Below are 15,447 nucleotides of genomic sequence, written 5' to 3'. Positions count from 1 at the left end.
GTTTTGGAAAATTATCGAGAGGGCGCTGTATTCAATAATATTCAAATATTCGATAATTTCTATCTAGTCTTCTAATAGTCTAATAGTCTTCTATTTGTTTTTACGAAATGATCACAATTTCAATGTCGACAATTTTTCGAGAATCAGACATTTTTCGAAATAATACCCCGGAAGGTGAATAACAATACTCCATTAAAGAATGGGGAAACGTGTTACTGGAGGAACGTGCCAAAAGAAAATCAATACGTCCTCCTGACACAGTGAACAGGTGGACGTCGAAGATCTTCACCCTCAACCACTTACGCATACAGAAGATCACTATATTTTGTATTGTTGTATTGTTTTCATTTGAATTTGAAATTCTTCTTCTGTCATTTAGAAAATCTTGATTTTACATAGGATCCAATAATTTTAACACAAAATTTCTGATTGTCGAGAAATCGACAATATTTAACCTGCTGTAATTTCCTAAAAAATAATCGTATAGCAATAGACTCATTTTAAAGCTTAAACATTCTACTTTCGCACACCATTATTGATTTCCCTCGAAGATATGTCTCATGACGTGACAGATGAGAAACCGAATACTCATTTTTCCTAAAAAAGTATTGTAACTTCAAACATCTGTAAAAACATTAAAAAATTTTCTTCGTGAACGAATCTTCCACAGGTTTGAAAATCGAAGTCTCCTCTTTGCAACGAGATCTTAAAAATTGATGTACGATTGTTTTTTCATTGTTCTACGGAACAAAAATGAGGGCCAAGTTTGGTAAGCCCTCATGTAAAGTTGCCCGTACACCTTTCTCCCGTACACGTTTTTTTGCGTCGTTGTAAAGGAGAGACTTCAATCCTCAAATTCGTAGAAGATTTAGCCACGAAACAATTTTTTTAATGTTTTTAGAGACGCTTAAATTGGTAGCATTTTCGAGAGAAAACGTGTGGTCAGTCTTTTACCTATAATTTCGTGCAAGATTGTCCCAGGAAAAAATAAATAACGACTAATTAAAGTAGAAGTTTCAAGCCTTAAAATGAGCCTAGATTTATTTTTGAACCATTATTTTCAACGAAATTATGACAGTTTAAATATCAAACAATTTCTGCGGAATTCGAGATTTATTGTTCGAATATTTTTCGGTTTAAACAAGTCAGGCTTGCAATAAGTTTATAAAAGTAAGTTTGTTAAAAAGGGAAATGTACCTTCATGTAGCTTCTGTGTGCTGCAACCACTGCAATTTCTTTATTGTCCATAAAAATCTGCAGTCTGCTAACAAAGTTGTTTGGAAAATGTGCACGCAAGAGTAACACTGTTCGCAAATCGACGACGCCTTTTAAAAATGCGTTTTTCAAAAATTACTTTCCACTATAGTTGGGTTAAATCTGTTGTACATCATAAAGAAATTGTCCTTTGTGCCGTGTTTACACTGTTCGTTTGTGAAATGGGATGTTACGTTGGTAAATAGCATTTATTGGATGTAGAGCTGAATTAGTTCAGTAAAGGATGAAGAATTCGAGATAATTCAAACGGTAATGTTATTCCATAATGCAAAATATTCTGCAGATACAAAGTTTGATAGCTTATTGCAGATGGCTGCGTGGCTTTACCGTGCACCGTGGACTGTAATTTTCCATTGAAATCGCTGCAAACGAATTGTGCGGGTAATTTTAGTAACATCTGTGGTTAAAATTGTTATAGAACATCCAAAATCTGCATGAGACAAAACGTATTACAAAGGAAAATTTAATTTCGACAGGGTGACGAATAAAATAAATCATTAATCTTTTTCTAAAATGAAAATTGCCCCAATTGCAAGAAACAGAAATAAAAAAAAATAATGGTTTAATAGTAAACTGATTAATGTCAAGTCTAATCTCTTGAAATAAGAGGACATTGTTTGGTACATACACATTCTGTTTATTCTCATTAATTAGCGCACACACAGTGCCATCAGAAAACTAACAAAGCCATTCTAACATTTGCAGGTCCTTCTTCGAGAAGCAATTCGTTTCTACATTATCCAGTTCGATATATTTCAAGATCAAGGATCAAACCGGAGCGAGTACATCACAGTGAAGTACGAGGAAGCTGTGTTGAGCATCTGAAATTAATAGTTTTAAACAGAGTGTACGTTCAAACTCTCAGGGTGATTGATAAATACGCTATGACAAAGAAAAAGAAAGAGAAATAAAACGAATGGTAATAAATTCGAGATATTACTTTTCTGGAACTACATATTTTCAGTAATGTATTTGTCTATTTATCGATACCTCCATCAGCGTGTTTTAAATTATTATTCAGGTTAAACGGATTCAAATGTATTACCCAAGCGAAACCCTTTCTCGACGGGAGAAAAAGGCCACACAAAACAGGAACACAGCCCTTCGATGTTCTTTGTAATGCAAGATGCAACAACTTTTGCACCTTAAGTGGCAATCTATACCATGAAGTTTGACACCTGGAGGTTGACGACAAATATTTCAGAAGATTTCCAGACTACCGGACCAGAGGATCTGAGAAAGTGTTCGTGGAATAAGTTCAAAGAATTGTCAATGTACATATGACTCATACTGTTTTCTCGATAGGCATAGGCAAATTGGACTAGACTCGTCGACACACTTACAAGAGACATATTCAGATGTTCTATGGTGTGCAGAAGCTCGACAGCCTGTCATACAAAGAGAGTTTGTTGTGAAGTTCTTCGAGTTTTGTAACTTGTAACCAGAACTCCCGAATATTAACGATATTTTATGGTTGTTGGTATTTTTTCGTACGACACCCTATATATTATATTTGATATTCTTGTAGAGAATAGAAAGACGAATCCAACGACTACCATCATCATACCATTACGATCATCCAATCTCGAGATATTCGTGTCTGAAAAGCAGTTTCAGTAGCAGTTTCAGTTGCAGATCATAGTGATTCGCGTTCCCACTCGCTGCTTGTTCTCCATTCGATTTTCAATTGTCACGTGCGCTGCTTCGATAGTTTGTTCGGCGTGACGCCACCTGGGCGACTGTGAAACACGTAAGCGGCGTGTACGTATGTATGTATGTACTTCGTCGAATATTATGCTTGTACATTGTGCTACTAAAAATTAATGTCAATGCTTCCGTTACATAATGGAAACTTTGTTCAAGGTCATCGCATTTTGTTTTTCTTTTTGTTGCACATTAACGTGTACTTTTTACAACGCGGTAGTCGACGCCAAAACGAGTTCAACGACCTAGACGCCATGACCTTGGTGTGACCTTGAGGACGAAAAGGTCAATTTCCTTTGAAATTACTCTGACTCTTTTGGTTCCTTGAGAACCGAGGTTGTTGAGTTCAACGACCTAGACGCCATGACCTTGAAGTGACCTTAAAGACGAAAAAATCGATTTCCTTTGAAATTACTCTGGCTCTTTTGGTTCGTTGACATCATAATAAAATCGAACTTACTGGAAATGTTCATGAAATTAATTTCTACAGCTTGAAACGGAATTGCGTCACTCGGTTCGCATAAATGCTTCTGTGTATTTTCCGATCGGAATTTTGTACTGCCGTCGCATGAATACTACAAATGTGCAAAAATGCTTGCACAAATGTGAAAACTTATCAGTCTGAATGCCGAAAGAGTGTGTAACAAACATTGTGAAAGGAAGCCCTTTCCTTGAACGAGATAATTTACCTTTTACATAAAGATGGCTTGCTCTCATGAAAATAAACATCTTCCTATCTTCCTACTCTCATCTACAAGTATGCAGAACTACGCATACCCCGTATACCAATTTTCTACGCTATGTAGCACTTAAGTTGTACTATGTTACTGCTGGGATCATGGTTACGACGGGTTCCCTCTGAGCGAACAGATCGTAGTGAAATAAGAGAAGGATGAACTCATCATCTGAAATCAAACCATAATGCAGCATATATGTACTGCGAAGTCTATCATAATCTACTTATAGTGCATCCAAAAAGTATCTGAACACTACATTTCCGGTTCTCGAAAAATACAGTCGATACAGTGACTTCTCGATATATGTCACCAAGGCCTGGATGATAAATGTCGCGGAATTATCCCCGCTATCGCGGTGTACACCCTGTGAGGGGCCACGAAGCTCCAGAGGTTTCGGACGCCCAGGAGTGTAAACACGGCTCGGGTATGTCTCCTGTACGATACAGGACGCTGGCAAGACCCGTGTTGTTGACATACATCGAGAACTCAATGTATTTAAATTGTGATCATTCCGTAAAAGTACAGCCATAAGCCTGATCTTATTTTAAAGCTTGCAACATCCATTTTTGCAAAGTATTTATTTTCCTCTAATTTCTTTTTAGCTTTAAAATTTGTGTAATTACTTTTGTTAATTAGTAGTTTATGGATTCAAGGATTTCTTGGATCCACTGTACGTAGCATAATCATTTAATTACTTCTGAACCAGTCGTTTGAAAGCATGAGATTTAATAACAAAAGTTATATTTATGTGGACACGCAGTATCCACTAAATCAGAGCTGCTCAAGATAAGCCTATTAGCGGGAAAGGGCGCCCGCCGATGCCCGTGGGGGCTGTGGGCACAGGTGCGGGCAAAGCTACGGGCAAGTGATTTAGCGAAGTGGGGGTTAGGCCGTAGTACAGCCGTAGCTCGCCACGTAGCTGTGACAACGTGTGTGGCAAATACATGCGCCCTTGCCCGCAGGGGCGTGGCTTCGCGGCCGGTGGGGGGGGGGGTGGCGTTGTGCACGCCGTTCTGTGTACACCCAGGGCAAGAAAGTCGCCGACGCCGGACAGCTCTGTACTAAATAGTGGATTGAAAAAATTATCCGGCATAAAATTAAGCTTTTAAAAATAAAAGACGTGTATACCGTTGCGAAACCTTTGTTGCTTGGAATGAACAAACCGGAAAAGTCCAACATGGTGCCTACAGAGGATCTCTGCATTATCAACAATATCATTTTCTGCATCTTCACCGGACTGGAGTACCACAGCGAGTTGTATCTGCGTTTGTTTAAAAGCATTGTTATTGCCAGTTTGTCACTGTTCATTTTATCAATTTTTCTCTTAATATTAATAACCCCCTTGATTTCTTCTACTAACATAAAATGTTCAAGGTGAAAGTGGACTCACGTATCATAAGAGATAGCGACGCTATTGTCGATAACTTCCTGTCCGATATAGTTACCCATGAACACTGCCATAATATGAAATATCCCAAAAAAGAATGAGATGCACAATTCCTTCAGGTCCTCCATTTCAAGGATCGCTAAAATAGACTGTCACACATGCAAAATTGTATTTCTACTTTTCAGGTGATACGTTCGTTGACAAATAACTAGACTGCGAATTTTTCTGCAAATAAGTCTTCGCTAAATGCAAGATGCAAGTTCCTTAACGATTCTAATTAGTTGAAAATAGTGCAAAAGTATGTTTAAACTCTTGATATGACCTCAGTCTCTTATACAGGGTGTTCCGAAAATGTTGTACTTCCTTGTAAGAGGTGATACCCAGGGTCATTTGAAGTAAGTTTTCCTTTGCGAAAATCTTCTCCGCTGCTTCGTTGAGGAGTTATTAACGAAAAACACGGACCAATCAGGGCGCGACCACAGCGCACTGACTCCGCCTCTTCGCCTCGTTGGCATTGGCCGAGCCGGAATCTGTCCTCCGTAGCCGCGCTCTGATTGGTCCGTGTTTTTCGTAAATAACTCCGTAACGAAGCCGCGGAGAATATTTTCGCAACGGAAAAACTTACTTCAAATCACCTCAGGTATCACCCCTCCGAAGGATGTGTAACATTTTTGGGACAGCCTGCATTCTACCTGCTCATTTTTGTTAAAAATTGCATAAAATTGCTAAAATTGCAAAAATCTCTGAACATTTCGATTAGATCTTGTGCGACGCTTTATTAGCGTAATTAGAGTCAATGCGATCGACAATACTTACACGGAACAGGTTCAAGGACATAGACACGACCACAACGACGATTGCTATCAGGTATGGTATTCTCGCGTCGTAACCGAACATCCTTACGAAACTACGTTCGTGCGATCATAATGAGTCCATTAGGACGAGAATACGCAGCGGGGAACAGAGCACGTTTAGCAATTGAAATGAAACTTTCCGTCAAATTTAAACCAAAGTACCAACTCGATGGCTTTCGTGTGAATTTCTACAGCTTCGCGCACGCTTGCTTTCATCAAGTACCTTTGCCTTGACTCGTCCGTCTCGCGAACCGATGCGTCGATCAAACTTTGAAATCGATAACTGTGAGATCGAGAGTTTTGTTAATTAACCATATGACAAAAACGATCGGCTGTAGTCCGGTACGACCCATACAAATTTATGAGCTGGGATTTCGAGGAACCCTGAATATAAAATTTCAATGGCGGGTCTTCGTTAGTTTTTGAGATATTAATGAAAAACTGTCGAAAAAGAGGTTTCCGAGTTCACCCGTCACATATTATTTCTCGTTACTGTAATCCACGCCTGGGCAATTGGTGCTCCGGCAGCCGATGACGTAGAATCGGCTACCCCTACTACTCGCATCAGCGCGAGAGGGGAATACGGGCTCACCGGAAGGCGGGGGTGTCCAACTTCTTCTCCGCTGGGAGCCAGAGAACCCCCACTACTACTCCGATTCTTCCACTATGGAAGAGAGCAGCTCCCCCCACTTCCGGCCTAAGCAGTGTGCCGGAGTGATGGGCATGATACCCCACTCTTCCACCTTCGTTCAGCAGCCAAGTAGAGGGGGCCACTCTCCTTTTCCTAAGCCGGAGAGAAGAGTGGGGATGGGAGCCACAACTGGCTCGCGAGCCGCCAGTTGGTCACCCCTGCCGTAAAGCAAGTAAGGCCGGAACGCTAATAATGGGGGTAGCCGATTCTACGTCATCGACTCTCGGAGCACGAATTGCCCAGGCGTGGAAAAATCTACATATAAATAATGATTAACTCTGACGATTCACGCATTCGACAATTCAAAGAATTAGAAAACCTAATCGGACCAATACACCAACTTGTGATGTAGTAAGATTGGTATGGTTCTGGTTAGTTTTTTTAACCCTCCTTCCCATTCCTTAAAATCTCGGCTTATAATTATGCGTGGGTCATATTTTGACTATTCTAAGAAAATATTATCTGCGGATTATAATAATCAGTCTGGCGACTCTGGTTGTATGTATAGTACGTTGTTTATCGGTGATCATACTTAGCAATCTCGAACAATCCGCAACAGTACTGGCTGACGACGAAAAGCGTCGACTCCGAGCAGATTATCGTTATTACTCCCGTAATGATCGTTGCTAAGAGGGACAACGACACCAAATAGACGGATAGTCTTCCTTGAGCGAAAAATCCGAAGGAGTATAACACATGGGGCCTGGTCTCGTTCATGGGCATCAACAGATCGAGTATTATGGGACCGCAAATTATAACGTGTCCATACAGGGTCGCCATGATAGCTATACCTGGAATTCACGACAGTCGGTGTGCATGAAGTAACAACGTGGAACTACGTTCAACCCTCGATTGCCGAACTACGAGAATTTTATTTAAAAAAAAAGAAAATAGTACAAAAGGGCTCATTTTGAAGGTCGAAGCCTCTACTTTCGCTTGCATTCGTTTTTTTTTTTTTTGGTAAATATTACAAATTAAATCGCCTGCAAAAGCACAAAAAGATCGTATTTTCTGTAGGCATGGCAGTTCTCGAGGCAAAGGGTCCGGAACGTGTTTAGAAATGAGTGCATAGTACAATAAGATAAGCAGTGTTGAGTATCGATACGATCGCAAAGAATTCAAATCAATTTCTGCTCCTCCTCTTGTTCGCGACTTAACGACAGCACGGTGCTGTCGCTACGCACCGCGGTACGATTGATTCGCGTTTCTGGTTGATAACTCGAAAAGGGAACGTCCCAGCGCGAAATGGGAAAAGAAAAAGGTGCTTAGAATCGCCTCAGGAATCACCCCCTTCAGGGTTCTCGATACTTTTCCAGGACAGTCTCCACAATTTTCGAGAAAATCGGTTTTGGGAAAAGGAACGCGAACTTTCGAGTTCGACGAGGTCGTGCGTTTTAACGGTGATAGTAAAATACAGTTCTAACTTGCGTAGCAGTATTCCGTGGACACTCCCGAACACGTCGATACAGTTTAACATTAGATTGTTAGTACGGGAACACGGTTGAACAATGATTCTTACACACAAACGCGTGGACAACGCGTCTCGAGCTATATGCGCGTTGCAACAATATCTCCACTTCGACCGGATTTTGCAGCAAATTGTAGTCGGATTGTAAATTTTCGAAAATAAATCTGATCTAAAGGCACACAGAAAGAAACCATACGATCGTTACACGGTCACGGCCACACTTCCACCACCACGTAATATACCATAAGATCTTGCGAGCGTAATTCACGCGGCTTCGGACTCCTTGTTTTCACTTACAGTTGGAAACGTATAGATAATGCCAACGTATCGGCAGAAGAACAATAACATAGGTAAACCGAACGTCAGTACCATAAGTATATTCTTGAAGGTGAGTCCCGGGGGAATCAGGAAAATCTGAAAAGAAGTTGTTCGTTATCGATTGACCGGAGTAGCCTCTTAAAACATACTCTTTATGAAAGCATATAACTCATGTAATTTTTATTGTTCCTGCTTTCAAAAAAAAAAAAAAGAAATAGAGGAGTGTGTTCTTTCGAAAAAAATTTCTAAAAATTGGTTCTCTTCCAAAGTGGTGTTCGAAGCCAGGACACTCCCTTAAACTATACTCTATAAAAAAAGTATGCGACTCACGGAATTTTGATTATATTCACTCGAGAAAAATAATTTGTGCACTTCAAACATCCGTGAATGTGTGTGCAAACACCCAATGCAGAAAGTTTAACAGTTCTCTTGGAAAAAATTCGTAAACGTTGCTGAAAAAAAAACAAGTGTCTCACGAAGTCAGAGTAACCACTTGAAACATACTCTACAAAAAAATATATAACTCATGTAATTTTGATTGTTGCCACTTAAACAAAAATCACACATGTACTTCGAACGCTCAGAAATACGTGCGTAAAATCCTAATACGGAAGGTTCGACGGTTCTCCCCCAAAAACATTCGAAATATCGGCAAGCGAATGGCATCCTAGACCAGAGTGACCCCCGGAAATATTGCGTACAGACGAAATACGATTCAATCATGCGACATACGTTTTAATTACCTGAATCATGATGCTGGTCAACGGGACCAGAGGTAGCAATATCCTCCGAATTTTCGTGGACGTGGAGTTCTCGAATGGCCAGAGGCTCATCATGCGAAGCAGGAAGCAATAGGTTTTGTACTCTTTCTCGATCACGCCCATTTTCTCGATCACTGTTCGACAACAACTGGCTCGCCGACCATGCGAAATCGATCGACGATACCTCGGCAACATATTTTATTCAATCGATCTCGCTATTACCATGATTGTTTTTTGTCTCTTCTACAGAATTTATTGGAAACATCCGTTCGGGACATCCGATCAATTTAATGAGAATGACAAAGAAGAAAAACGGAAATATGCCCACAAGAACTGAGGGTTACAGAATTGTTTTATTCCGTTTCATTCGGCTAAGGGAATGCGGCAGAATATGTAATTTTGCAGTTATAGAACTCGCGTGATCGAGCTAGGCGTTGTATTCTGCTCCGGAACAGGAGTATGGTGTTTCACGAAATTATAGAAATCCTACTCCGTGGAATTCACTGCTCCGTTTTAGGAATTATTCTTTGATCAATTAAATGTTAAATATTTTTCTAAGCTGTTTGTTCTTATTCTTCCGGTATGCAAAAATAGTCCAGAGCATAAATCGAAGTGCACTTTTCAGGCAATAGAGAAGAATTTATTATTAGTAGACTGCGGAATTTGTGCATTAATGAAGGAAATTGAGTAGGCAGAAAGCACAGTAGTTTAAATATTTAATAAACAGCATACTATTATTTCCTCTAAAACTAACCGCAATGCAAAGCTTCAGAGGCCGTATGGTGTAGTTGTATTATCTAACACAATAACATTATTTGCTGCAATTCGAAATAACATTCTTCGTCTCTCGGCCGATGGCGCACATGCTGTGCTTTCGGCGACTAAATGGCAAATGACGCAACGGTTGCGTCATCAGCTTCGAACGTGCTAATTAACCGCCAAATTCAACGAATCCAGCGGTGGCAGACTATTCCTGTTTTCCAATTCGAAATTTTGACCAAAGGAACGCCACTTTGACCCCGTCGAAGAATAAACAATTGATACTTTAATAACTAATTTCAAAGATCAAACAGTTTGAGAATAACAGCGAGATCATTTTCAACTTGTTGAAATTATTAAAGAAATTTCAATATGGCTCCGGTTTGTTGCACACGACGAGGAAAGTTTTCATGTTGAGACTTGCGGTCTAAATAAAAATACTATTGATAATTACTGGATTACGGATTTTATGCATTTATGGCAACAATGATCAAACGAAAAACAGCGAAAACATATAACTATTTTCAATTTGTTAAAATTATTATGAATGAAATATTTTGCAATCGGTACAGTTTTATGCTGCACAAAAATCCCCAGTCTAATAATTACACATTGATTTACCTTCGAAAACGACGCAAGTGCAGTATTTTATTCGCTACACTTGACGTCTCCGAATGCTAATCCTCGCTGACAACTACTAACGAGGCCATCGGTTCTAAATGTTCCGCTAGACCGAATAGAGAACAGTGAAGTATGAAAATGACGAGCTCATCATCTGAAACAGACAATTGTTCAGCTTGGACGTTGTCGAATGAAGATTGTTAAAAGGAACTGAGCTCGATTAAATTACCATTGTGAATCCTTGATAACACGGTACGAACAGACCAGCTAAAGTAAGTTGCACTTCATTCGCACTTCTCATCAACACTAACAATAACAGTTTCTGTGACTTCGGTGGTATGGCGTACCACATCGAATTGTATCTGTGTTGCTCAATAGTTTTGTTATTGGCTTATCGTTAGAGTTGTTCAAGTCAATTGTAAGAAATAGAATAATTTTAACTTTGATCGAACAATTTTTGTAATAAAAGCATCGAATCCGCAGTCTAGAGTCTCTACTCGATAAGTGTCACAAATATCTACCTTATAAATGTCCTAGAACTATCCCCACTACCGCGGGGTATACCCTGTGAGGGGCCGCGAAGCTCTAGAGGCCTCGGTCGCCGAGGAGTGTAAACATAACACAGGTCGGGTGTATCGGTGTGAGACCACTACTAATTCACTAACAAAACTTCTTTGTTTTTCATCATTTTTTTATGGGACTTTCACTAACATATTCGTGGCATTTTTCTAATGAAACTGATACCAAATATGACATAATTCCGATGATATTTACTTGTGCAAGTTTTCTTATTGAATTAGTAGTGGTACCGATACACCCGTATTATGTTTACACTCCTCGGCGACCGGGGCCTCTCGAGCTTCGCTGTCCTTTTCTACGTTCGGCAATGGACCAAAGAATAGTAGCTTCTATCCGATAATTGTCTCTGGCCAGAACCGTGATTTGGACAGTTATCGAGTAGGCGTATCATACTTGATCCATCTTAGTTCGTTACGCGAGGAATGATAATTTCTACGTAATAGAAAACTAGACTTACGTTTCATCGTAGACATAGTTACAAGTGTTGCAAAGCTGCTGACCGCTGTAATTATTTAGGAACATGATTACAATATGCGTCACGACCACTACGATAGCCATCAAGGTTTCCTCCAGTTGCGTGTTCTCCAATAGCAACAGAGAAGCCTGTTGTAAAACGAGAACAGTATTGCACAGAATTCCCCCATCGGTCTACAATAAATTATCGTTCTATGTCAATACCGCCGTTTTTTTACTGACACTCATACGAAATCGGTGGTTCTCGCCGAGCGTCCCATTTGAAATAGACAGGGCACGCTGGAAACCTAAGAGTCATACCGCATGAAAGTCATGACGTACAAACATGACTGACGTCCAACGGAAAGAATATCCGTCTCCGATATAATGTTGCACGGGGAAGTGGACAGCGAAACTCGAGAACCGTTGTCGCCGAGGAGTGGGCCACACATTGTCGGCTATGTCGGTGTCAGACCAGAAGACCACTACTAATCCAATTACAAAACTTCTTTATTTTTCGTTATTTCTTTATGAAACTTCTACCAACATATTCGTGGCATTTTTCTGATTAAAATGAAACCAAATATGATATAATTCCGAAAGAGCCGCGAAGAGTCGCGGCCGCCGGCACAGATCAAAGCGCGTGAGCGCAGGGCTTTAAATGAAAAATTTAACTTCTTTATTATTATTTTTTTATGAGACTTTCACCAATATATTTGTGGCATTATTATCATTAAAATGATATCAAACGCGATATAATTCGGATCACATTTACACTCATTTTCCGTCAATATCATATTTGGTTTCATTTTAATCAGAAAAATGCCACGAATATGTTGATAAAAGTTTCATTAAAAAATAACGAAAAATAACGAAGTTTTTTAATTGGATTAGTAGTGGTCTTCTGGTCTCACACCGATATAGCCGACAATGTTGTGGCCGCGACGGCTCTCGAGATTCGGCCTCTCACCGCGGTGGTGTGAGGTGTTCCACTGATTTGGAAACGTGAGGTTGGCACTGACGTACCACGATAATTTACTGTACTTCAGTCCCATTCAGCAAGTTTTGCGGCGGCAAAGGGCGTCCGCCGATGCCCGCGATAGAGTCGCCAGATGAGGTGTGGGAGCGCGAATTGAGGGGAAAAAGTTACCCTCTCTCGCTGCCAGTACCGGTTGTATGGCACGACAGAGACGGAACGCGTCACAAGACCGGGCCGCGGCGCAAGCGTGTGCAATAGCGCGGTAGAAGGGGAAGTTAGAGTGGCAGCACAAGTCTTGATCTGGCACCGTGACGTCGGTGGAAAAAATATTGTCATAGGCTGAACCATCGAAAGGAAGCGTGGTTGGTTGCCAGTCAATTCTTTGCCCGCAGGGGCGACAGCTGAACGGGACTGATCTACATCAGTGATGGGCACGTATGTCTGCCGCAGGCAACACTCTTCTCCCACCATCGTCTATTTCTTGCAGCGCGCATCTTCGCTGCGCAGCGGTGCCTTATCCGATATAGCTGATCCGTACGCGGCTTATGCTGTCTATCCACATCCACGAGGCACCGCTGCGCCACGAAGATGCGCGCTGCACGAAAGAGACGTTAGTGGAGGAAGCAGGCAGCTCAGGGTCTGGTACCGTGCCGAGCACTGTTCAACATGAACGCTGGTGATACTCACACGATACAAATTCACGGCGAACGAGACAATAACCACCACGATCGCTAATAAATACGAGATCAGCAAACTGTCCCCTACAGATTGACTGAGTCTTTCATCAGGAGTTCATGTTCCCATATGTTCACACACGAAATAAAACAGTAATTTGATACGTGATAAACAATGCTGCAGTAATATCTATATAAAGGTACCAACTTAAAAGCTCTTTGGTGCATCACTATGGCGGGGCCGATGTCTATTTGGTTCGATGTCATCAACTGTGCCGCGTTGTCGACTGTCTTTCGAATTCGATAACTGGACCAACAAAAACTACGCCTGATCAGAGGTTAACGGCCAGCGACAACATTTAGGTGCTCCGAATTCGTTGTACTTCTATCGGTTGCACTGCTCAAGTTTTTTCGACAGACTGTTATGGTTCGAACGGCATTGCGTCGACGCAGTGACGGGCACGCTTGCATCGGCGAAACCATCCCCACCACAGCGGCCAGTGTCCCCTTCTAGTAAACCCCGTTACCATGGAGAAAGGACGCGCTTCGCTTCTATTCTTCACTGGTGTATTGCTCCGAAGCTACGCACGGTGGGACACCGAGACACCAGCGAACGTAACGCTGCGCGCAGGTGCGTGCTGCGTGAAGGGTAGGTTGGTGGGGGAAGCAAGCGTTAGAGGGGCCCCAACCGTGCCCAGCACTGCTTCAACGCTTTAACAGCCGTTGTCACAGTAGTGTCCAATGCTTTTGGAATTATGCCATTCGCGCGATTCGTAAAGCGATCGCTTCGGTGTTAAAGTAATAGAAGCACGTACTGGAAGTACGACACGAATGCGCATCGTGTTGCAATCATTGTCTACACGCATGCTTCCGTAAACAGTATTTTGAACGTACCTAACAATTTCGAACAGTCCACACAAGTACAGTGCAAAAACCGCTAGCGACCCTTCCGTGCATGCAATTGTTAACAAACCAATTGCGGTTGTCAGTGACAGATGCACACACGCCCAGTCAGCCTGTCTGCTTTGCTCAGTGTAAAAGAATCCAAAGAATCGAAGGGAGTATAGTTGATATTTCGAGCGTAGTATTGTAGGGGTAACTAATCTAAGACTTACAAAGGCGATCGCCAAAATTGACAGACCTGGAATTCGAAATTATCCCTCAATTAAAATACAAAAACACGTCTCTGACAAATTCATTTCTCGCGAACACTGGTTGAATTCAGATGTATGCAGACGATTTTCAACTAGCAAGAAATTGTACTAATTTAGTACAGTGCTTGCTCTATATATGTCCCAAGTGCCTAGCCGGTAAAAGTCCCAGGGCAATCCCCGCTGACCCACGGTATACCCCGTGAGGGGCAAAGAAACTCGAGAGACCTCAGTCGCGTGGATCAAAGAATAGTATCTCCTGGCCGATATATGTCCCTGGCCAGACCCGTGTTTTGGACATATATCGAGTAAACACTATGTTTCAATTATCACCGTTCCCTTACGATAGAATTAGAAATTTATGAATTTATGTAATTGCGGTGACGCAGCAGGATGATTTGTTAACTGTTCTTACCAAGAAACATCAGAAATATGCGTCTCGTTCTTTTCATATGTTTTTTTAATATCTTCGCCTCGACTGGGTTTTGAATCTCGACACAATCATTCTGTAGGTCTTGCAGGAAAGACTTCACCTACGGTCACATTGCGATAGTTAGACTTGTAATTTACAAGCTACGTCAATTACACAACTAATTCTGAACTGACTGCAAGCGAAACGACAAGCACCGAGATTTCGTACTTACTAATGCAAAATTGGCGGCAAAACCAAGGTACCGCAAGATGTACAACAACATCGGACAGGTGTACGATACCATCGTAAGTATATTGCTCAACGTAATTTCTACATGCTGTAGTGTACTCACCTGGAGAGAAGAATGTTCCATTTCTCGGTAACTTTTCGTTTAAACTAATGATTTAACAATAGTCTCGTATTGTAGCTCTTCGTTTCTCTATAAAAAATCTCACTGTTCCGCGAACGACACAGTACGCGATAGACAAAAATTAGAAATAACAATGTCCAATCGAAACGTGACGCAAACCTCCAATATGTTCTATGAAAATAATGTCTCGCGTCTGAATTGTGCTCGATACTTATGCCACGAGTGAGACGTAAACGAAACCACGTGACCGCAGA

At 41.3% G+C, this 15,447-nt stretch overlaps 2 protein-coding genes across 4 annotated transcripts; both read right to left on the bottom strand.

Annotated features, from left to right (window-relative positions):
- Nucleotides 1–3,464: 3,464 nt before the first annotated feature.
- LOC143353510 (uncharacterized) lies at nucleotides 3,465–9,411 on the bottom strand. Of its 3 annotated transcripts, none has more exons than XM_076786910.1 (11): nucleotides 9,178–9,411; nucleotides 8,414–8,530; nucleotides 8,168–8,285; nucleotides 7,181–7,439; nucleotides 6,124–6,240; nucleotides 5,920–6,010; nucleotides 5,107–5,252; nucleotides 4,845–4,977; nucleotides 3,748–3,884; nucleotides 3,669–3,708; nucleotides 3,517–3,573 (listed from the first exon to the last, which is right to left on the bottom strand). In XM_076786910.1, the coding sequence occupies exons 1-9, from the start codon at nucleotides 9,388–9,390 to the stop codon at nucleotides 3,822–3,824; spliced, it is 1,257 nt and encodes a 418-aa protein (XP_076643025.1). In that variant the 5' UTR covers nucleotides 9,391–9,411; the 3' UTR covers nucleotides 3,517–3,573; nucleotides 3,669–3,708; nucleotides 3,748–3,821. The 3 variants fall into 3 exon arrangements, with proteins under 3 accessions (XP_076643015.1, XP_076643025.1, XP_076643034.1); XM_076786919.1 differs by having other exon boundaries at nucleotides 3,517–3,537; XM_076786900.1 differs by having other exon boundaries at nucleotides 3,465–3,708.
- A 1,196-nt stretch (nucleotides 9,412–10,607) lies between these two features.
- LOC143353590 (uncharacterized) lies at nucleotides 10,608–14,894 on the bottom strand. Its single transcript, XM_076787042.1, has 7 exons — nucleotides 14,827–14,894; nucleotides 14,155–14,401; nucleotides 13,469–13,567; nucleotides 13,274–13,364; nucleotides 11,612–11,757; nucleotides 10,805–10,937; nucleotides 10,608–10,729 (listed from the first exon to the last, which is right to left on the bottom strand). Exons 1-7 carry the CDS (start codon nucleotides 14,861–14,863, stop codon nucleotides 10,682–10,684), a joined length of 801 nt encoding a protein of 266 aa, XP_076643157.1. The 5' UTR covers nucleotides 14,864–14,894; the 3' UTR covers nucleotides 10,608–10,681.
- Between the last annotated feature and the right edge of the window lie 553 nt (nucleotides 14,895–15,447).

Source organism: Halictus rubicundus, chromosome 1 (genome assembly GCF_050948215.1).
Source record: "Halictus rubicundus isolate RS-2024b chromosome 1, iyHalRubi1_principal, whole genome shotgun sequence".
In the NCBI taxonomy this organism is placed as follows: domain Eukaryota; kingdom Metazoa; phylum Arthropoda; class Insecta; order Hymenoptera; family Halictidae; genus Halictus; species Halictus rubicundus.
Note: the sequence above shows the minus strand (reverse complement) of the source record. Positions and strands in the feature narration are given on the sequence as shown.